The sequence below is a fragment of the Triticum dicoccoides genome, chromosome 1B (genome assembly GCF_002162155.2).
Source record: "Triticum dicoccoides isolate Atlit2015 ecotype Zavitan chromosome 1B, WEW_v2.0, whole genome shotgun sequence".
Taxonomy (NCBI): Eukaryota; Viridiplantae; Streptophyta; class Magnoliopsida; order Poales; family Poaceae; genus Triticum; species Triticum dicoccoides.
The window spans coordinates 313,494,887-313,516,425 of record NC_041381.1 but is presented as its reverse complement, the minus strand read 5'-3'; the positions used below and the strand labels follow the sequence as shown (position 1 = coordinate 313,516,425).

The window sequence follows — 21,539 nt, the reverse complement described above, 5'->3', positions numbered from 1 at the left end:
ACATCCTGTTTTTCATGAACTTCCAAATAATCGTGTTGCCATGCCATGTCGAGGATCATGCCAACAATCATCTCCCAGGAGATGTCAATTAGTGTGACCTAGAAATTATCATGCAAACCATTTTGTATCATGCAACTATATGAAATTTGTTACAATTTTTTGACATCATTTGCTTTGAATTATTCCTTCATTTTCTTTCTCCTTTAAGGGTATATTAATGCCATTGATTCATTCTACCACAGAATAAACACATTTATTTATTTATGCTTTTGTTTTATTCTGCCTTTGTTCATTGATGATTCGTCAGTCTTTTTGGCCAACTGCTTTTCTCCCCTATATAAGTGTGTGCGGCAAAGTATTTGATGTTGAAATCGTGTGACACTTCTTATTTTTGTCTTAGAAACTTAAAATGGATTTTTTTTAATTGATCTACTTGAATCAATAAAAGAAGTTTTTGTCTTTGTTTTATTATATGTTTGCTTATTTATGCTTAGTCGACTATTTTTCCATTGGATTTTCTCCTATATTTGTGCCTGTGAGAGTGTATCTGGTGTTTCAATCTTGTGATACTACTTAAATTCGTGTTAGGACCTTAAAATGGAATGAACCTTTTAGTTGATCTACCCGAATCATAATTATTATTAAAATTGCACTAGTTTATACTAGATCTTGCACAATACCAAAAATAGTGCAAGCTTTTTTGCATAAGGTGTGTGTGTGTGTGTGTGTGTGTGTGCAAGTTTTCACTGTATTTTAATTCCTGTATATAAGAAAGTAGTTTGACAATAAGTCTTTATGATTGTTCATGTTAGGCATAGTTATATAATATTAATAGTAAATAGTATCATGTTTAGTTTCTCTTGTTTCTTTTAGGATTAAACCACTTCTGTAATTCATTTTCCAAAGAAAGAAATTTTGATCTTTTTGTTTCTGTTTTTGTTCATTTCTTTTGTTAGGTAACACCGCCATTATTTCTTCCTTAGGAAGATACTTGTTTTTCTCTCTATATGATTTTGTTCATTTTCTCTCTTTTTTTGAGGTACCTTCACTTCATAATTCTTTATTTCTTATATTATTATTTTTGCTCTTTTATTTATTTTTCCATTTGTTCTTTTGGATAATACCACCCCCGTGATTTTAGGATTCTTTCTTCCTTAGAAAGAAACTCGTTCTTCTTTCTTTCTGTTGTATTCGTTCCTTATTTGAGGTGACACAACTTTTAGAATTCTTCCCTTTGTAGATTTAGTTTTGCTATTCACAATTTTTATGGCGGATCCAGGAGGTTGAGGTAAAAAATGATGGAAGTGGGGAAGGTGATGGACCCTGATTATATCCTCATTGAGATGTGGAGGTGCCTTTTACACACTGAAATAGTATGGCTAACTGAGATTTTCCACTTCATTTTTTGGTCAAACAAGATGCCCGAAGAAGGGAGACAGAGTATATTATGACTAATCTTCAAGAATAACGGCTACATTCAAAGTTGTACTATTGTGGAAATAAGCCGATGAGCCATACAATGAGGTTGTGGAAGACGTTCGTTGAGCTCCGCTTAATAAGAATGACAAGTGTTATAAAAAAATTAGTCTATTTCATGCATAGGAGGTCGATGTGGAAGCCATTTTCTTCGTACAACAACTTATTAAGATATATAGAGAAAAAGGATCTCTAGACGGTGTTAGTTGACTTGAAGAAGGCCTACAATAATATTATCTAGAATGTCATGTGGTTGACCTTGGATAAACACAAAGTTCCAAAAAGTACACTACCCTCATCGAGGACATATACGATAATGTTGTAACAAGTATTTAAACAAATGGCAGTGACACTAAGACTTTCCAATTAAAATAGGACTGCCCCAATGGGTCAGATTTGCTCTCTTATCTATTTTCCTTTTTTATCTTTTTTCCTTTGGTGATGGATGAGCTCATAAGGGATATAGAAGGAGATATCACATGATGTATGCTCTTTGCAGATGATCTGGTGATAGTCAAGGATAGTAGAACAGGGGTTAATAGAAACTTAGAAAGTTAGACATGTGGAGACAGACGATGTGGCTTCCCCATGATCGGATCTAGAGCCTACTGTCTTCCATCCCGTTGCAGTGCCAACTGTCCATGGAGGTCGGGGGTGGCTGATGCATGATGTTGTTGTTGGCTACCAAGGCAGGATCTAACCTAGGTTCTGGTGGCACGCAGTTGCGGATGTGGAGAAGTTGTGCTACTGCTTCGTCCTCCACGATGAGGCCTCGCCTCAAGTCGGTGGTCGTCCAGGACCAAATTTTGGTGTTCGGAGGAAGTGATTTTTGGCTATTGCGGGTTGTTAAGGTTGGATTGAGGTGCAGGGGTGTAGGGGCGTGGATATCGATGGGGACAGTCATGCTGTGTCATCGCCGTGTCCACTAGTGAGCGGGCTGAGTGTGTCGCGTACCTAAATGGATGGTTGGGTGTTGTGTTTGATGCCTTAGCCGCAAGCATTTCACATGTCCCTGCTGAAAGCTGCTCAAGTGTTGGTGCTGCTTCAAGGATTTTAATATGGAGAGCCAATCCTCTCGCCAGCCATGGAAACCCTCCTTGCCAACAACTACCACACGTTTGCGGCTTGATGTTGAGATTGACAGTGGCATGCTGGTCGAGCACACCCTGAGATTGCAGTCCTATGTTGAGGCTCTCTTGGAATCATTCACTGGTGGTCGCTTGGCTCGTCCTATGGACCAACGCACCCCACCTCGCGCTCTTGTGGAGCAAGATCTTCTTGTTGTGTGGGTCGATAGACATAAATGTTTCACAGCATGAGGATCCTGTGCTTGATGAAGTCTTGTCGCCATCTCTATATGTTGCACCTGCAGTGATGTGTCTCCCTAGCTGCTCTACCATGTGTGATCCTGTGTTGTTGGACTTTGGAGTCCCATCAACGAGGAGTTTTTCCACATCATGTGCTTTTCGAGACTCTGATCATGTTTCCTGGACCAGGTGGCTACTCCTCGACCACCGATGTGCATTATGCATGTTCGATGCTCAATTGGAAGAGCTACCTGGGTCTGTGAAGCACATGTCGGCGGCCATTGGCAAGCCTGACGCTGAGGTTGAATCCCAGGTCAAGGAGAGAAGTGGTGTTTTTGAGGTGACTCGGGTTGTTGCACCACCAATCTTTGTTCAAGATTTTCTCAGTAAGGTTACTTGTGTCGTTACACGTGCTCTTCTTGGGACACCGACACCCTTGCAGTCGGAGAAATATGCTCTCTCTCTCTCTCTCTCTCTCTCTCTCTCTCTCTCATCGGGCATCTAGAAAGGAAGAACAATGTGTGCAACATCCCGATGGGCAAGCGTGCAGAGCATAGGTTGTTGGAGGCTTTGATGAGTTTTCAAAAGTGAGCAAAGTAGAGGGTGTTGAGCTCAAGATGAAGGACTACATGGACATCTACAACAATTCCTCTCATTGCAAGTGATCGAGGCATTGAAAGTTTTGACAGGCATTGGAAAATCGAAGGTGGGATCCATAGGATATCTTCCACAATATAATATTAGTTCATGATGCATGAATTCAAAGGTGGTGGCCAAGCTCTCTATGGATGAGTATTGTCGGGAGTATGGTAATCAGTTCGGTTGCTCTTGAGCTTCATTGATTAGTTTTGGGCCTTGACGCTCTTGTGTCCGGCTAAAACGATGTTCCTTGATGTCGTGTGCGTGTATTCTTCTAGTCCCTATCGTCAAACTCTAGTGTCTGTTTGGGGAGGGGGGTGTTTAAACAAAATGTTTGGTTTTTGCTTGGATTTGGTTATTGTGATTTTCAGCCTAGTTTTTCTTATAAACCGGATTACTGGATTTTGCTTTTCTATCTTAATGAAATTGGGAGAGCTCCCATGCACCATCCAAAAATATGTATGTGTGCCGCGTGTGCGTGTGTGAGTATGTGTGTGGGGGGTGTGGGTGAGCGCATGTGTGTGTGTGTGTGTGTGTGTGTGTGTGTGTGTGTGTGTGTGTGTGCATGGCAAGGCAGCTGACCCTCCGACTGTCGTGGGACACAAGCTCGACTGCTCTTTTCCAGATCTGATCGGATGCCGCCAGCCGCCAGCGCGAGAGGGACCAATCTCCCAGCCCAACCCTGGCGTGCAGATGACCGTGAGGATGGGCATCGGTATTAAGTCGGCCTCTCATGGCGGGTAACACCAATCCGAGTGTGTCCGCCACTGTTGACGCCGCTAGGGCCACCACGAGGTGGGACTTGCCACCGAATCTGAAGGTTGTTTGGGGAGGGGGGGACAGGGAGCGCTCGCCGATGCCGTCCGGCGTTGGACGACCTCCTCCGGGGGTGCCGAGGGTTTTGGCGGTGGTAATCTGCTTTGTTGGCGGCGGCTGGGGGCACCTCTGGAGTCGCCCCAGGAGCGACCCGGGAGGCTCGGGGCGAGCAGTTTTTTAGTGCAGGGGCACAAAAGTGCAATCTACTGTAATGAGGTATCAATGAAATTCAAATATAATGAGTATACACCCAGCTTCCATATAACTAAGATACACAAAGCCAACATCAGCGCAGACATACGAAGGATCACACCATATAAAGGGCTAAGTCATACAATATTGAAGCTATGCTTAGGCGGGGGAAATGAAAAGAAAACCAAAGTGATAGAAACAACAATTGACAAAATGCAGCAATGACCATCTGCATCGATCATATCTTGACAACACAATGACTAAGAAAAAGGTTTTTCAAAAGCAATGTCTTTAGAAAGGGAACGATACGTGCTCACCAACGTCGCGGATCCAATCACTAACGGCCATATCTTGGGTTTTCATCCCAAAGATCAATTCCAAACAAACTCCAAGCAAAACCTGAAACAGGGTGGCTGTCAGTGCCAGGTATGACGAACTAGGATCAAACCTAGGGTTTTTACGCAAAACTTGAGTCAGGTACGCGAGAAGCACCACCAGATCAAGGTTGTCTAGTGTTGCCGCATCCACTTTCTACAATCCCGGCAGCTGCATACGTGTGCGGTCATGACGTGAGATTCCACGAAAGTGATGACCATGTCTTGCAATCAAGCCGCGGCTCGAGATGCTAGACACACAACACGTAAAAGCTCGCGACGTGACGCGGCGAAGACGTTGTCGAGGGAGTAAGGTCAGGAGCTAAGCTCCATCACTGCTGCCAAGTGTGCAAGAAGGATATGCACCTGTTTTTACGGCCTCTTTTCCCGACTCTTGTAGGTTAATTTTTTTGCTTGGTTGGCGTTGGAATATAGGATTTGGACCGCCGATCGCTTGGAGCGTCAAGGTTGGCCAAATTGTGGCCTTTGCAAGCTCTGCAATAGGGAGCAAGAATCAGGAGCCCACCTTTTCTTCAAGTGCCGCTACACGATTCGGCTATGGAAGTCTCGTATTGAGAAACTAGGTCTTGCGCACATGGATACTTCCGAGTGGCTCATGGACGACTCCGTCTACCAGTGGTGGGATAAGAGAACCGACAACCGCAACCCTAACCGGCAAGCTATGGTTCCCTCACCATGCTCGTCTCTTGACCATTTGGAATGAAAGAAATGCACGAGTGTTCCGCCACAAAAGTGCACCATCGACCATCCTACTCACCGCCATCGTCGACGAGACCAAGCTTTGGATGGCCGCGGGCGCAAAGAAATTAGGGAATATTTTTCTGGGCGAGTAACTGTCATGCCGAATGTGTGGATGTGTTGTAATTCTCTAAACTCTATTCTCTCCTTATTTAATAGATGAGGCAAATCTTATGCCTCCGTTTCGAAAAAAAAATGACATGATGGAACTATAATGGGTCTGGGAGTGATGCTGCACTTAGAAAGGAAAAGTCAGTCCCAAAATTAACCTGCCCGCCAAATGGGCAACTGTGGGTGCGATTGATTTGATTGCGCCTGCGAGGATCCATCTGCCTACCTAGATCACAGCAGGAAGCAACCCGAAAGCTGTCATCAGCTACCTGAGGAACTTCATTTAACTGTACCTGACATGTTGGTACCGTCCGGTCGCAAAGTGCAGGCAATCTGTCTATACTCATCAACCGTGAATGAGGCAAGGACGGTGCTGGTCAACGGCCTCGAGCTTCCCCTTTTTGCAATACGGGAGTAAATACTGTGGATCCACTCTGCTCTGCTGGTAACCAACCTAAGAGCATCTTCAATAGATGAGTTTTTTGTTTTTGAACACCTTCAATAGATGAGTTGCATCTTTGAGACCCAAACATATTTCTTCAACAGATGATGTAGATATAAAGAAAAAAATTCATCTCACGAAGATGTAAAATACAATAACTCAAGATGCAAATATACATCTCCACCTACAGGAGATGTAAAACTGACGGCCGCGTGTCAACTATCCAACAGTTTTTATTTTCCTTTCGCCTGCCGACCGCTGCCTGTGCCATGGCCGACTCTGACGACACCGCCATGCCGCTGCCGCTTTTCCGCCACCAGACTCACCTTCTCGCATCACACGGTTGTCATCCCGCTGCGACCAATTCGCCACTCGATTCACAACCACGCCGCCGGTCATTCGACCTCCCGGCTCTCGTCGCTCAGTCGTCGGCACACCTCCTGCCGCCGCTCGGTCCGCCGGTGCTCCTCCCAGCTCTCGGCGCTCGCCCGCCGGCTCTCATGCCGACTAGTTTTACATCTACATTTGCATCATCTATTGGAGTTGCACTTTTACATCATCAGTTTATATCATCCGTTGAAGTTGCCTCTTTTTTGAAGATGTAAATTTTTACATTTCATGGTTTACATCTCCAAAGCATTGTGAGCATAACTTATGCGGCGACTCAAAGCGCCCACTCCTCCTCCTCCCATCTCATTCTTCACGCCATTCAATGGCAGGCCTGAGGCACACCACACCACACGCACGCACGCACGCGCCCAGCATCCATCCGGCCGCCTTGTTGCCGTTCCGGGGTCGTGGCCACAACCTCGCCCCTGCACGAACCCGGGACAGCGACGTCCTGCCTAGCTGCGTGCGTCTCTCTCTCTCTCTGTATACTTAGTGCAGAGTCAGCAAGGCAGGCAGGCGCAGTACTACATGGTTATTGTACTTGCTAATTCCCGGTGTAATTACACGCACCGGTGAGGTGCTGAACCCTCCTCCTCCTCCTCCCGCGCCGCCCTTCATTACGACGCAATTCGCGAGCTAACCAATGATGCCCGGAGTCATCCACACAAAACCATCGACCCAGAGGGTATGATTGACAACTCTAAATTATAGATATAGATGCGCAATGCAAATAACTCCACTTCCTCTTCTTGTCAACAGCTGAGAACATCTATGGGTGTACTCTCTCATTCTACAACAGTATTTGTAAACACACCACGTGCACATGGCATGCAGAGTCCTTCATTCTACTTACGCGAACAGAGGTTTCTCTCTCACTCTGCTGCGTGCCCTACGGTTCTTCAACTAGTTCTGCTGGTTCAGATGGCTTCCACAGCGTCCCGGCAGGCTCATCCATCAAGGCGATGCCGCGGGCAGACAGCTCCGCCCTCATCCGGTCCGACTCCGCAAACTCCTTCTTCCTCGCAGCGCTTCTCTGCTCAATCACCTGCTGCAGCTCCTCTTCGCTCATCCCTGCTCGCTTCAGCGCCTTCTCCTTCAGCTGCTTCACCACCTACAAGTTTTGACCATTTTTGTTAGCTCTCAGAACCAAAAAAAATGAACATATATATCTTCGACCCCCCAGAAAAGAGTGGTGGCAATAATAAATAAATAAATAATATCAAGACTGCTAAATTTACCTCAGCCAAGGGCGATGACGGCATCAAGCCAAGAATAGACAGTTTATTCGTGACTTCGCCGTGCAAGGCAACCAGAGCTTGTACATAATGTTCCTGCTGTTTCTCCTCGGGCTGTTTCTTTTTCTGCTGCTGCTGCTTCTTCTTCTCTGGCTCTTTCTTCTGCTGCTGCTCCAGTTTCTGCTGCAATTTCTGGCAACACAACACAACACACTGTTAGATGAGGGTTTTTTTTTTACAGCACTATCAGATGAGTTACTTTCCTTTCATTCGCACTTTCCCAGTAGCACAGTTCAATGTTCATCAACTGCAAAACTCAAGATGCAGCGTAAATACCTTCAGATCACTCAAGTTGTTGTTCATTGCTCTCACTGGCTTCATAAGCTCATCGAGGGCACCTGTCGTGTGAAGATCGTTCGACATGTGTCTCAGGAAACTTTCGTGGTTGTCCTCAACCACCTTCCGGTCGCCTGCTGGTACTGGGACATCCAACTTGTCATCATGGTACAAGGATATGACTATTTTCAGAGTCTTGTAGAGTCTGGGTAAAATAATTAGTTCAAGGAATTACAACACGACATTTAAAATATATATAACTGGATAAAAGTAGGGAGCATCCTGACATTAAGTACCTGATAAATATAGTACACACGGCCAGATGCAAACTCAAGGCCTGCATCAGAGTGGTTAACATCGGACCTGTAGTGTGTTCGCATCAGGAATAGCCTGAGAGCCATTGGATGGTACAGAGTGATAACCTACAGCGACAAGAACAAATTGGTCAGCCTCAGCTACAAACAAATGATATATATTTAACTGGAAAGTATACTGCTAACAGAAAAAAAGACCCTTACATCTCTGATAGTGAAGAAGTTTTTGTCTGCTTTTGCCATCTTCTGGCCATTGTTGTTGACAAAGCCATTATGCATCCAGCATTTGACCTCGCTCTCAGGATTCGCTGCTCTGCTTTGCGCGAGCTCGTTCTCATGATGTGGAAAGATCAAATCTTTTCCTCCGCCATGAATATCAAACGCATGGCCTAAATAATGCCCGCTCATTGCACTGCACTCAATATGCCATCCTGGTCTCCCACGGCCCCAAGGGCTTTCCCAGAATGGCTCACCCTCCTTAGCAGACTGAACAGAAAATGTGGAGGATAATTAAGCACTTGACTAAAGGCAACAATTAAAAAACCCACAAAGTAAAAAAAAGGGTAAAATAGTTAGCACCTTCCATAATGCAAAGTCTGCAGGATTGCGCTTTCTTGTATCGACAGCGACTCGTGACCCCGGAAGATTATGGTCTAAGCTCCTTCCAGACAGACTAAGATATTCAGGGAAATTATCAACTGAGAAGTATACGCCGTCTCCTTCAATAGTATAGGCTTTCCCTTTTTCCTCTATCTGTCATTTGCATATACAAGTACCAAGATAGTTGTTAATGTCAAGCCAAATGGTATGAATTATGAAACGGTAAAACTAAACAACTTAGATTTTATGCCCTCTTGCGCAATGGGGATGTTAAACAAGCAACTGCTGAAGGTTTGATTTCATGGAATGGATGACAAGCACAGATAAGCAAATTGATCAGTTATCCTTCTATATTGATTTTTACTTTCCCTTATTGTAGTTGCACAGTTTTTTTTTTTGGAGGAAATGTAGCTGAGTACCTTGGTTATCAAATCTATTATCTGCTTAATGTGCTCTGTCACACGTGGCTCGCGAGTAGGAGGCAAGCACTGAAGTTCAACCATGTCACGCAGGAACTCATCGATGAACCGACTACTCAAACTAGTTGCCGTTTCACCAGCTTCATTTGCTCGTCTAATAATCTGCATGCGAAAAACAGCAGTTCAGAATTGACTATCTCGTATTGCACGCACCCAAGATACTGAAAATGACTTTCAGTAGGATGCATTTCAGAATATAGTTCAGACGTGAGTTTGAAACCCATTAAAACCTAAGTTACCTAAATTTCAACAAATGATTTGATGGACGATAAACAGAAGATAGAATATGGACTCCATTATAACAAAACAGGGAATTAGGCAAATACAAAGACATCAGTTTCCACTTGACTGCATAACAGTACAGGAATTCCTAGAGAACAAGCTAAGTACAGTGTATATTATTTTCAGGTATAGCGTACATCCATCCAACATGACCAAAAGTTTCCATTAGACAGTTCTTATTATTTTACTCAACAACTTAAGTCTTTTCTCAAAAATTTATCAATGATTTATTACCTTGTCATCGATATCAGTGAAGTTGCGCACGTACTCAACCTCGTACCCCAAGTACTTTAGGTACCTGAATGAAAATAAATTAAGATGATAAGTGCAACGACATAACAAACTCGTATGTACCATTCCCTCAAAGCAAAGACCATATGAAGCGTTGCTAAAAGCGTATGATGAGAAGTTTAGAGCAAGGATCCAGGTTCAACTATCGAAGATAACACCGCATCTTGTTGAAAAAGAAAGAAAACTGAGTGTATAAATTTAACCCTTAGAAGTCTTGACAATTAACAAAATTAACCAAAACAAAAGGCATGTACTAAAACAAGTACTAATCATATATTGTATAACTAAGTAGTTGATCTCACTGACACATTTATCTCATCATTGCAATTATGCATGGGAAAAGGCCCACCAGGCTCAAATGTTTAATTATATTATGCTTCATAATTATATGTATTTCAGTTTTAGGCTTATGTTATCAATCCAAATCCAAATATTGATGTCCGTGTAACTAAATCTCATTGAGATATATCACGAATAATTCTTGCACCAATGTGCAGGGTGTCATCTAGTCTAGTATCAAATAACACATGATACACTACCTTTGTTATTATTGGGTTAAAAATGCAACACAAGAATAGAGGAGCCTAGTTAGAAGTATGGGAAATAAACATTTGATGAATTTGGAATTTAAAAACAGCAAATAAAAAGAGAATAAAAACTTGACAGAAAACCCGCTCGAAAAACCTGAAGAAAAGAGACGAAACAGAAAAAGAATAATCAACAAATGGAGAAAAAAAATACCCGCAAAAAAACAAATGGAGAAAAAAAAGGAAAACGGCCACATGGGCCGGCCCATTTAGTGGTGCCCGCCCTGTGCGACGCCTGCCTTCTCAAAAAAAAGTTTAGGAAAGCTGGTTTTGACCGTATCCCTTCCCGCGAAATTTCAGGCAATCGATAATAACAAAGATATTCGAAACGCGCAGGAGCTACTCCCTCCGTTCCAAAATATAAGCCTTTTTAAAGATTTCTACGAAGGAGTAGACAATAAATTAACAGTGGATGTAAGGCTGGTTGTAATGGGAGTATCATAGCTAGTATCATGCATGCCAACTAGACAACTTTGATGAAGTGGCATAGAATTAAATGAAGTAAGAGAGGGTTGAGTATCATATCATGATACCGTATCATAATAAATGCTACACTAGTATGTGTCATGCATGGCAATAAATAAAGTCATCTATGATACTACCATATGATAATATGCATTAGGAAGGTAATATCATACACTAGTATCATAAATATGATACTGACTTATGATACTACCCATTACAACCAGCCTAATACGCGGGCGGCAGGGCACACGTACCTGTAGAGGACGTCAAAGGCGACGTAAGCGCGGGCGTGGCCAACGTGGCTGAAGTCGTAGGGCGTCACGCCGCAGACGTACATGCTCACTTTGCCCTCCACCAGCGGCCGGAACATCTCCGCCTTCTTCGTCCTCGTGTCGAACAGCACCAGCGCCCTCTGCTGCTGCTCTGACCCCGCCATCTCTCAATATCTCTCAAGGCGAGGAGGGGAGCCCCGGGCTTATATTTTACCACTGTCAAACGCTATCGGACACGGAAACGGAAACTTGGTCGCTACTCAAACCTAAACCGACTCGCTCCAACGACCGGACAAAGACTAAATTATTTTACAATGAAACGTGCAGAACAAGGGACGATAAGAGTCGTATTATAGACGAGAAGAAAGTGAATTGAAAAACAACTTCAAAATGCGCAACCCTTCATCAATTGGCATTCAGCAGGTGTCACTAATCAGTTCCGATAAAAGTGTTTCAGCTCTCGACGACTACTCTTTATTCGTCCCAACACTGGCTCCGTTTGGAACATCGTCCGCACGATCAAAACTGTCAACCCATCGACAATAAAATTACATCAAAGATGGGACTACACCCAAAAAAATCCCCTAATCAATATGTTCCAGTTTGCTTCATATATCGTGCGTGTTCATGGCTTAGTAATCCATTCCACCCATGCCGCCCATTGCAGGTGCCTCTTTCTCCTCTTTGGGAACCTCCACGATGATGGCCTCTGTTGTGGTCATCAGAGACGACACACTGCAACAAAACAAGGCAAAACGTTAGTGCTGGTGCTCATCAAATATTGTTCTTATTAACATCTGATCCTTGTTCGTCGACAAGAAAAAGAAGGAGGTTGTAGCCAGTAAGTACCTAGCAGCATCCACCAAGGCAGTTCTGATCACCTTCAGTGGGTCAATGATACCGACCTTCACCATGTCCACATATTCACCTAGATACAGAGATAACTACGGCATCAGGAACATGACTCGGCTTGTTTAAAATAGGACAAGATCAAGCAAATGGTCAAGGACATCATACCTTTAGCTGCGTCATATCCAAGATCACTGTTCTCTTGCTCCAAAAGCTTGCCAACAACAACCGCCCCTTCTACGCCTGCATTGCAAGCGATGGTGTACACTGGTGTCTGCGAGGTATTTCAGAAATCAGTACACATGCAAAAGAAATCACGACAAAACAGATAATTATTTTCTCCCCAACCTTCAAAGCGTTCTGAATGATCTGCACACCGATCTTCTGGTCAAAGTTTGCAGTCTGCAATTTATCCAGAGCCTTTGACGCATATAGAAGGGCAACACCACCTCCTGCATAACCATTAAAGTTGAACCATATTCTCAGGACAGTGATGCTTAACATACAAACTAGACAGGAGTAATGAACACCAAAAGCAGGATATCAATTTTTTCTAGACCAAAAACTATTTCAAAACAAGCCATATTCAGAATGTACATGGTGCAGTACCTGGCACGATACCCTCTTCAACAGCAGCTTTAGTGGCATTAAGTGCGTCTGTAACTCTGTCCTTCTTCTCGCTAACTTCAGCTTCACTGGCTCCTCCTATCTATAGGACAGGTAACAGTAGATGGGTCAAAACAATAGAAAAGATGTAGTAGCATGAAAGGAATCACCTATTACTATATTAACAGTCCTTCACCAATTCAATAGCATCCTCAAGCAGAGGAAGACATAGAATATACTCCCTCCATCCCAAAATAAGCGTAGCTGATTTTGTACTAAATCAACTACACTTATTTTGGGACAGAGAAGTATAAAACTTAATGGAGCAATATCGTTGCATTTTTATGTCAACTAAGCAACTCTTAATATAGCCAGTCTCACTCATTTTCAGTCAATATAGTACTGCGAAATGCTAGTCTGAGATTCTGAGATAACATTAATGCTTTATAGCATATTTATCAGAATAGGTAATGCTAACTGCAAAATAGGAAATAAAACAACGAGCTATAGTTCTCTCTAGAATTTGCAAGAGGAGCATGACCCTCACCTTTAGAACCGCAACACCTCCAGAAAGCTTTGCCAGCCGCTCTTGCAGCTTTTCCTTGTCATAATCAGAAGTACTTTGCTCAATTGCAGATCTAATCTGTAACACAATATTCATGTAAGTTGTCATGATATATAAATAAGATACAATGCAATTAACAAGTCACAGCACATTAAATTGATATTGCATGAACCTGATCTGCTCTCTCCTCAATGTTCTTCTTGTCTCCAGCTCCATCAAGAATAACAGTGTCATCCTTAGAAACAGTCACCTGAAATGGAAGCTCATTGATTAAAAAACAATTTAATAAATATTGTAGGCTTGCTATCAGAGAACTAAACCCTTGGGGCAAGAATTATGTTGTAATATCTTAACCAAAAAGGTATGATCACTAGAAGTATGAGCATTTTTTAATACCTTTTTGCATGTACCTAACATCTCAGGGTCAAAGTTCTCAAGGTTCATCCCAAGCTCTTCAGTTATGACCTGAATAATGAAATATGCTGATTTCAAAAACGCATATGACTCGCACAAAAACATGAATATGTTCAATAACTTCCAAACTTACTTCTCCGCCGGTAAGGATAGCAAGGTCCTGTAAATTTGCTTTCCTGTTCTCCCCAAAACCAGGAGCTTTAACAGCACAGACCTGAATTCCACATCGATTGAGGACAACCAGCCATACAGAAGTCAGATGAAAAGGAGATTGAATTTACTGACCTTAATGCCTGCACGGAGCTTGTTGATAATCAGAGTGCCCAATGCCTCACTTTCTAGATCTTCAGCAACAATCAGTAGAGGCTTTTGCTTCTGTTGAGGGCAACACATTAGTCACTATAGCAGCGAAGACCACTATGTGTCCAAGGTTTCAAGATTAAAACAAAAAAGCACCTTCAGAGCCATCTCTAACACTTTAACAACTGCATGCATGTTCGAAACCTTCTTGTCATGGATCAAGATCAAGGGGTCTTCCAATTCCTGTGGGATAAAAACAGGAATAAAAACATTTATAACTGCAACAACTACTATGATAAACAACAACCAAATTTTGAGACTAACAAGCAGCTAGCAGCAAATTAAGTTAAATAGTACTTACACATTTCTGGGTCTTTTGGTTGGTAATAAAGTAAGGAGAGATGTAACCCCTGTCGAGCTTCATGCCTTCCACAACTTCAAGCTCGTTATAAAGGGTGTTACCATCCTGCACATGAACGATTAAGCCAGGATATTACAAGCAAATAAGTATCAGAGCATTGACAGAGAAACATCAAGGAAGTCCAATGGCCATAGCCCACACGAACTTTCACTTTCCGGAACGGTATAAAATCATGTAGTACAAACAGATCTATGCACAATACAGATTGGGACTGAGATTTCCGCACAGACAAAATACCCGGTGAATGTGTTACTTTTTCTTCTGAACACTGAGTTTAGATGACACAAACTCAAAACTAAAATCACAAAATGCAAGAAAGCATACTTTAAATTAGCTATATATTTCCCACTAAGTACACGCATTGAGGATTGAGGACACATCCACTTTACTGTTTCATTTAGCCACTTTTACAAATACAGGAATTTGTAACAGGCTCTACTTCTAGACTGAAGATTCTGTTGAGTGCAACTCCTAGAAGTAAAACAGACTTCTAGATGTAGAATTATGTCTAACATTATCTTCTGCGCTCAGCTTCAATATAGATCAAGATGAACGGTATCTATAAAAGTTTCCTCTCGCATATACTCCCTCTGTTCCAAAATAGATGACTCAATTTTATACTAACTTTAGTACAAAGTTGAGTCATCTATTTTGGAACGGAGGGAGTAATTATTAGAAATCCAGTACAGATGGAAAGAAAATAAAGAAAAATCATAGGTCAGGCTACACATAATCGGTGAACATAGTTCTGGTAATCTGGACTCAGTAAATCTTACCGCAATGGTGATTACACCTTCTTTCCCAACCTTCTCCATAGCCTTAGCAATCAGCTCACCAATTTCCCTTTCACCATTTGCTGATATTGTACCCACCTTTGTAAGAGAAGAGCAACAAAATTAGTAATAAATAAGAAACCAAGAAGAAATTAAGAACTTTGTAATTAATCAGTTTGGGTGTTACCTGTGCTATTTCCTCTGAAGTGCTGATCATTCTAGCCATGCCCTTTAGGTTTGTCACAACATCATCAACCGCCATCGAGATTCCACGCCTTAGATCCATTGCGTTCATTCCAGCAGCTACAGACTTGCAACCCTCAGTAAAGATTGCTTTTGTCAAAACAGTGGCACATGTGGTACCTGAAAATTTGGAACATAACAAGCAGACATGGTTAGAACAACTATGGTTTAACAATTAAAACAGAAGAGAAATGATGTAGGCGATAGGAAGAACCTATAAAGAGCACAATTTAACACAATATTTACAATTGTAAAGAATGCGATAGAACAAAAGCACTGACATATCAAATTTGTTTAGTGTTACTGATCAAACTGCAATTACACTTAAAGAGTAAAGACATTTATTAATGCTCCTGAAATGAAGTAAAGGTACAGCAAAAATAAGATGATGATATGTCCAACAGACAAGCATGGACGGAATATTTCACAAAACAGATTCAATATTAGTTGCGCATAAGAATCCAGCAGGACATAAATATGACATACCATCTCCAGCAGTATCATTTGTTGCATTAGCAACCTGCTTTACAAGGCTTGCACCAACGTTCTTGACTCTATCTTTAAATTCAATGCTCTTGGCAACAGTCACACCATCCTTTGTGACTTTTGGGGCACCAAAGCTCTGCTCAATGATCACAGTGCGCCCCTGTAGAATTCAACATGTAAAGAATCTGAGCTATGACAGTTTTTATCAGATGAGCTATGAGAGTTGTTGACCCTTAAATGTGTATATAAGCTTATTCGCAAAAAAAGGGATATAGAAGCTTAGGACATAGTTATACCTTAGGACCCATGGTCACTTTCACCGCATCTGCCAACTCCTCAACACCCCTCAACATCGAGGCACGGGCCTCGACACCAAACCTGATGTCTTTGGCGGCATAGTTCCTGCTCCAGGCAAGCCTGCTTCCAACCTACACAGTATGTCAAGAAACGCCCAATTGAGATATACTACATCCTGCTAAGCACACCTAGGCTCTAGGAGGCGATAGCAAAACGCCTAGCGCTGAACTACGCTTATTGTCAGCATAACTGCGCTTATGCGCTTTGGTCAGAAAAGCTGAAGGCGGTAGCAAAACGCACAATTAACACCTAGTGCTTTTTTTTCAACTTTGCTCTTGCTATCATGCGACTATGAACAGACTTAAGTTCTCAATTGGAGCATAATTGTACTGTGAGCCAACCCACATTACACCAAGTAGAGGCCTTGCGGCTAAACCGACTACACAGGCTAAATCACCAGCAAACCGCGAGCATGAAAGTCCACAACACCAGGAGGAAGCAATAGATCTTTCACTGCCAAACAACAGATCATTAATCCATTACTTGTCATTGAACCCAATCCGCTGGATCCTAAGCAATTCAAGCTTGCCTAGATTCGACTGAACCCCGCACAGACCACCACATGGTCTCGCTCTCGCACGCGCTACCAAACCCACTAAATAACGCGACCGAATCTCCACTTGAACCCAGCGACGCTACTCGACCTAGAACTACCAAGCTAGAACACCAGGCGACCGCAAACAGAAATTCGAGCAGGGCGAATCCTCTCACCTGGCGAGCGCTGCTCCCGGCTTGCCTGCACGAACAACCACGTACACGGGTTAGCAGCCGCACAGCAGAAGATCACAAAGAGATTCAGATCGCCGCGCTGGGAGGCGCGGACGGGAACACTCACCGAGCCTTGGAGGCGAGGCTGGCGGCCGCACGGTACATCGCGAATGCAGCGAGATGGCGCGGGAGTCGAGGTGCGTAGAGGCTAGGGGGCGAGGCGCCGAGGTGAGATGATGTGCGAGCTTCGGTTGTTTCTTGGGGAGGAGGAAAGGGAATGGGGGAAGGGGGAGGCGGATTTTAGAGGGAGGAGAAGGGAGAGGAAGAGAGGAGACGAGGTGGATCCAGAACCATCCACTAGGGTTTAGGGTTTTACTGGTGGGCTTGCGCGGAGATCGCGGGACGAAAATGGGCTAGGATTGATTTGCCTCGCGCCGCTGCTCTACAGGCCCAGCAACATAGCTTGGGACAGGTTTAACCGGAAAACTTCTTTTTTAGAAACATCTGTATTTTATAAGGACACCTAAAAAAATCTGTATTTTATAAGGATGGCAATGGGTATGGTATGGTACGGGTATAATAATTTCATACCCATGTGTCTCATGAGATACACCTATATCCTACCCATCGGATAAATATTCATGCCTATGCTTATACACTACGAGTATTCATACCTGACGGGTATCCATCGGGCAAATCAACACACCATCGAAGGTTGGTTTACGTAATTTCCATTAACATGTGTGGTGGAGGTGCTAGCCAGCGAGAGGTTTCTATGGTTCGGGAATTTGTAACATATGTGAACCATCGGTAAGAAAATCGAGTAGGGTCCGGGCATACTCACCGGCACAGAATTGTACCCATGTCCTATCCACGATTAATCAGATAAGGTTCGGTCACTACACATAGGCACGAAAATGTGCCCATACCCTACTCGTACAGGTCGGTATCCACTGGTACCCATGCTCATTGGTAAAATTGACATCCTTAGTAATTTTATTCATGCTCATAATAATTATCAAAAAAAATTGTGTACAAGTTTTTTTTATGTTAAAATGAAGAATCAAACAAATGCAAACACAATAAATGCATGTCCGACCTCTATATAATTAAGATGCAGACAACTAGCATCAAAGCAAACACAAAGAAAATTATGAAAGAAGAGCAAGGTCATACATACCATAACTATGGCTAGTCGAAGATAAAGGGAAGCATACTCATGAGTTTAATTACCGTTGGATAGCTCATTTTTAAAGTTGTATTAGCTTTTTAATGAAATTGTCATGTTTAATGCATTTTATAATAACACATGGATCGCGCTGGGTGTGCATTGTGGCTGAATAGCTTTTTAAGTTTACATGTTATTATTGTAATTATGTGTAGAACCCCACGATCTAGTCTAGTCTATGGGATGGCATGGGGGAGACGAATTGTGGGTAGGTGGTCTGATAGGAAGAAAATGAAAGGAAAACCAAAAAAGATGCAGACTTTACATATCGCAAAAATAGTTGAGTCCAATGCGTTCGTGTGAGCCTCTCCCTTTTCAAGTTCATCATCCTTCCAGTATTTTTGAAATAGATTCCTCACGCACTTGTGTGTGATCCAGTGATTGTTCCAACAAAAGAACACAGCTGAATTTGTTTCAACATATAAGAACTGAAGTTGTCATTGGAAGTGCCCAATGGAAGCTGGGCCTAGGCACATCCACATTAATTTTTAAAGAAATCTTTAAAAAATCAACTATTTAAGAAAATAATGACATGAACTAGCACTGTGTAAAGTTTCGCAAAGAAAAGACTTATATGGTCTTCTGTGCAGAAAAAAAAGAAAACAGATTTGGTTCTGTACAAAAGTTACTATTCAAATTTTATGTTCTTTTTTCAGAAGAACGCGAAAGTGATTTCTTCCCGACGATGTTTGCCATACATTTTTTTCATAATTGCTAGACTCTTTAAATATATATTGAAAAATTAAACTGTTTCAGCAGGTGCGTCTAGAACCATGTCAAAAATCTGCGGTTTTTTAGCACCTGAATCTAGTTGTCATGTACTCCCTCCATTCATAAATATAAGATGTATTAGATATTTTATAATGTCGACTAGATACAGTGGAATGAATGAACAAACAAACTAAAATATGTTTATATACATCGGATTCATCAAAAATTTATAAACAATTTATATTTGTAAACACAGAGAGTACCATATTAATCTCACAATAGGCCCAGAAGAAAAATCTGCCAAGGTCCATTAGATGGAAATGTCCGGAACCTTGCCTTGCCTGGAAGACCAACCACCTTGCCTACATCTCCCCATTCTCCCGGCTTTCCCCAACTGGCCCCCTCTTCCTCAATCCCCACCTCACTCTGCAGCTCCGCACTAAAAACCCTACTTGCGATCAGCCCTCGCCGGAGCTCACCGCCCCCTCAGAAGCCTAGGATCGCGATGCCGCCCACCGCCTCCGCCTCCGCCTCCGCCATCGTCGCCGAGACGGCGAGCGGGTACCACCACCTCAAGATCCGCGGCTACTCAAGCCTCAAGGCCATCCCCAGCGGCCAGGGCCTCATTTCCGGCCCTTTCACCGTCGGAGGCCATCGCTGGAGAATCCTCTACTACCCCAACGGCAACCAGGCGGAGAGCGCGGGCCACGTGTCCGTCTACCTCTACCTCGACGAGAATGTGGACAAGGAAGTGATGGCGCGGTTCCAGTTTGGTTTCAAGGCGGAGAAGCGAGGGCTCTTCTTCCTCAAGAAGGCCAAGCCGGCGGCGGTGACTTCAGCAGGTGCACAGAGTTTCGCCAGCCAGGGCTCTTGGGGGTACCCAAAGTTCGTGCAATGGAATGCGTTGGAGAAATCGAAGCATCTCAAGGGCGATTCGTTCACCATCAGGTGCGACCTCGCCGTCCTCAAGAGGGTCCGCATCGAGGGGACTGCCCAGGAAGCAGCTCCAAAGTTCGTCGACGTTCCCCCGTCCGACCTGAAGCAGCACCTCAGCGGCCTCTTCCTCGCCGGAAGCGGCGCGGACGTCGTGTTCGAGGCTGGTGGCGAGACATTCCCGGTGCACCGCTGCGTGCTCGCGGCACGGTCGCCGGTGTTCAGCGCGGAGCTCTTTGGCTCGATGAAGGAGGGTAGCGCCAACGATCTGGTCCGCATAGATGGCATGGAGGCGCAGGTGTTCAAGGCTCTGCTCTGCTTCGTCTACACGGATTCGCTGCCGGAGATGGGAAAAGAAGAGGAAGACGCCATGTGCCAGCACCTGCTTGTCACGGCGGACACGTATAACATGGAGAGGATGAAGTTGGTTTGTGAAGACAAGTTGTGCAAGCACATCAATGTAGGCACGGTGGTGAACATCCTGGCACTGGCTGAACTGCACGGCTGCCCCGGGCTCAAGACTGCATGCATCCATTTTCTCAGCTCTCCGGCAAATCTGAGGGCAGTCATGGCCAGCGACGGCTTCGAGCATCTAAGCACAACCTGCCCCTCTGTTGCCAAGGAGTTGATCGCCATGTCTTCCGCACCTTAGTTCAGTTATATGCTAATTGTGCTAGCAATGTCAGGTAGTCTCCTCTCCTGGAGTAAATAGCATAAAACTACTACTTTACAGGCTAGGGTTTCAAAAAACTACCGGATTTTATTTTTTCTCAGATAACTACCAAATGAGTGGTCGGCCGTTTCAAAAAACCCTAAAGACCATGTGATTTAGAATTGATCCGCTTTCTGACAAGTCAAGCCCACCCCTAAACGAACCGTTTGTTTGACCGGTTATTTGACCGTTAACTGAGATCTAGGGCCCACATGTCAGCCATGGAGCAAATAATAAAAGAGATTTGTTGAAAAAGCCCCCCAGGCGAATGGGTGGAGGACGAGGACCAGATCAATGGGGGAACTGCTCCCTCCGTCGCCCGCCCACCCACCGCCGGCGAGCACTGGGGCTCAACGCCGGCCATTCCTCCGGCCCACCTCCTTCTCACCCGACCTCTCTATGCCCACCGCCGGGCTAGCGGCCGCCTCGTGCTGGTGGCGCCTGCCGAAGATGCGAGGCAGTCACCCCTGGCGGGCGGCGGCTCCTCCAGGCATGTCGCCCAATGATGGCGCGGCGGCGACGGCGGGCGAACCGCCGTGGCAGAAAGGGCGGCCCCAGGCGGCGACCCACGGCAGCGCGGCGGGGCGACACCAGGCGGAAGCGCCATGGCGGCGCGACGCGGCGCGTCGACACCAGGCAAGCGCCATGGCGGCGTGGCGCGGCGACACCAGGCGGCGCACCATGGCGGCGCGGCGGAGACTCCATGGGGCGCCATGGCCGCGCGGCAGTGACCCCAGGCGGCGCGGCACTGACCCCAGGCGGAGCGCCATGGCAGCCCGGCGACAACGACTCCAAGGACCCGATTGCTTTTTAAATATTATCATAGGGACCATATTGCTTTTTAAAATATTTGGAGGGGTTATTCT

At 44.3% G+C, this 21,539-nt stretch overlaps 3 protein-coding genes across 3 annotated transcripts; 1 reads left to right on the top strand and 2 right to left on the bottom strand.

Moving 5' to 3' along the window:
* Positions 1-7,274: 7,274 nt before the first annotated feature.
* Positions 7,275-11,694, bottom strand: LOC119332444 (cysteine--tRNA ligase CPS1, chloroplastic/mitochondrial-like). Its single transcript, XM_037605635.1, has 9 exons — positions 11,350-11,694; positions 9,987-10,050; positions 9,411-9,572; positions 8,971-9,144; positions 8,596-8,877; positions 8,365-8,499; positions 8,078-8,272; positions 7,745-7,933; positions 7,275-7,617 (listed from the first exon to the last, which is right to left on the bottom strand). The coding sequence occupies exons 1-9, from the start codon at positions 11,529-11,531 to the stop codon at positions 7,396-7,398; spliced, it is 1,605 nt and encodes a 534-aa protein (XP_037461532.1). The 5' UTR covers positions 11,532-11,694; the 3' UTR covers positions 7,275-7,395.
* Positions 11,695-11,758: 64 nt separating this feature from the next.
* Positions 11,759-17,423, bottom strand: LOC119332435 (chaperonin CPN60-1, mitochondrial-like). Its single transcript, XM_037605624.1, has 18 exons — positions 17,217-17,423; positions 17,093-17,117; positions 16,321-16,452; positions 16,025-16,184; positions 15,483-15,658; positions 15,299-15,394; positions 14,463-14,567; positions 14,258-14,344; positions 14,087-14,176; positions 13,935-14,015; positions 13,784-13,852; positions 13,560-13,637; positions 13,370-13,465; positions 12,826-12,925; positions 12,565-12,668; positions 12,385-12,490; positions 12,217-12,295; positions 11,759-12,102 (listed from the first exon to the last, which is right to left on the bottom strand). Exons 1-18 carry the CDS (start codon positions 17,252-17,254, stop codon positions 12,000-12,002), a joined length of 1,725 nt encoding a protein of 574 aa, XP_037461521.1. The 5' UTR covers positions 17,255-17,423; the 3' UTR covers positions 11,759-11,999.
* Positions 17,424-19,533: 2,110 nt separating this feature from the next.
* Positions 19,534-20,613, top strand: LOC119350349 (BTB/POZ and MATH domain-containing protein 1-like). The gene has a single exon (XM_037618225.1). The coding sequence runs from the start codon at positions 19,534-19,536 to the stop codon at positions 20,611-20,613; it is 1,080 nt and encodes a 359-aa protein (XP_037474122.1).
* The last annotated feature ends 926 nt before the right edge of the window (positions 20,614-21,539 follow it).

Excerpts from the sequence above, each read along its gene's own strand:
- LOC119332444 (XM_037605635.1), bottom strand. The coding sequence starts at position 11,531 with ATGGCGGGGTCAGAGCAGCAGCAGAGGGCGCTGGTGCTGTTCGACACG. Across the intron at positions 9,573-9,986 it reads TCACTGATATCGATGACAAG|ATTATTAGACGAGCAAATGA; the intron begins GTAATAAATCAT and ends TTTCGCATGCAG. Across the intron at positions 9,145-9,410 it reads TAATAGATTTGATAACCAAG|ATAGAGGAAAAAGGGAAAGC; the intron begins GTACTCAGCTAC and ends TGCAAATGACAG.
- LOC119332435 (XM_037605624.1), bottom strand. The coding sequence starts at position 17,254 with ATGTACCGTGCGGCCGCCAGCCTCGCCTCCAAGGCTCG. Across the intron at positions 16,453-17,092 it reads CCGGGAGCAGCGCTCGCCAG|GTTGGAAGCAGGCTTGCCTG; the intron begins GTGAGAGGATTC and ends CATACTGTGTAG. Across the intron at positions 12,296-12,384 it reads TGGATATGACGCAGCTAAAG|GTGAATATGTGGACATGGTG; the intron begins GTATGATGTCCT and ends CTCTGTATCTAG.
- LOC119350349 (XM_037618225.1), top strand. The coding sequence starts at position 19,534 with ATGCCGCCCACCGCCTCCGCCTCCGCCTCCGCCATCGTCGCCGAGACG.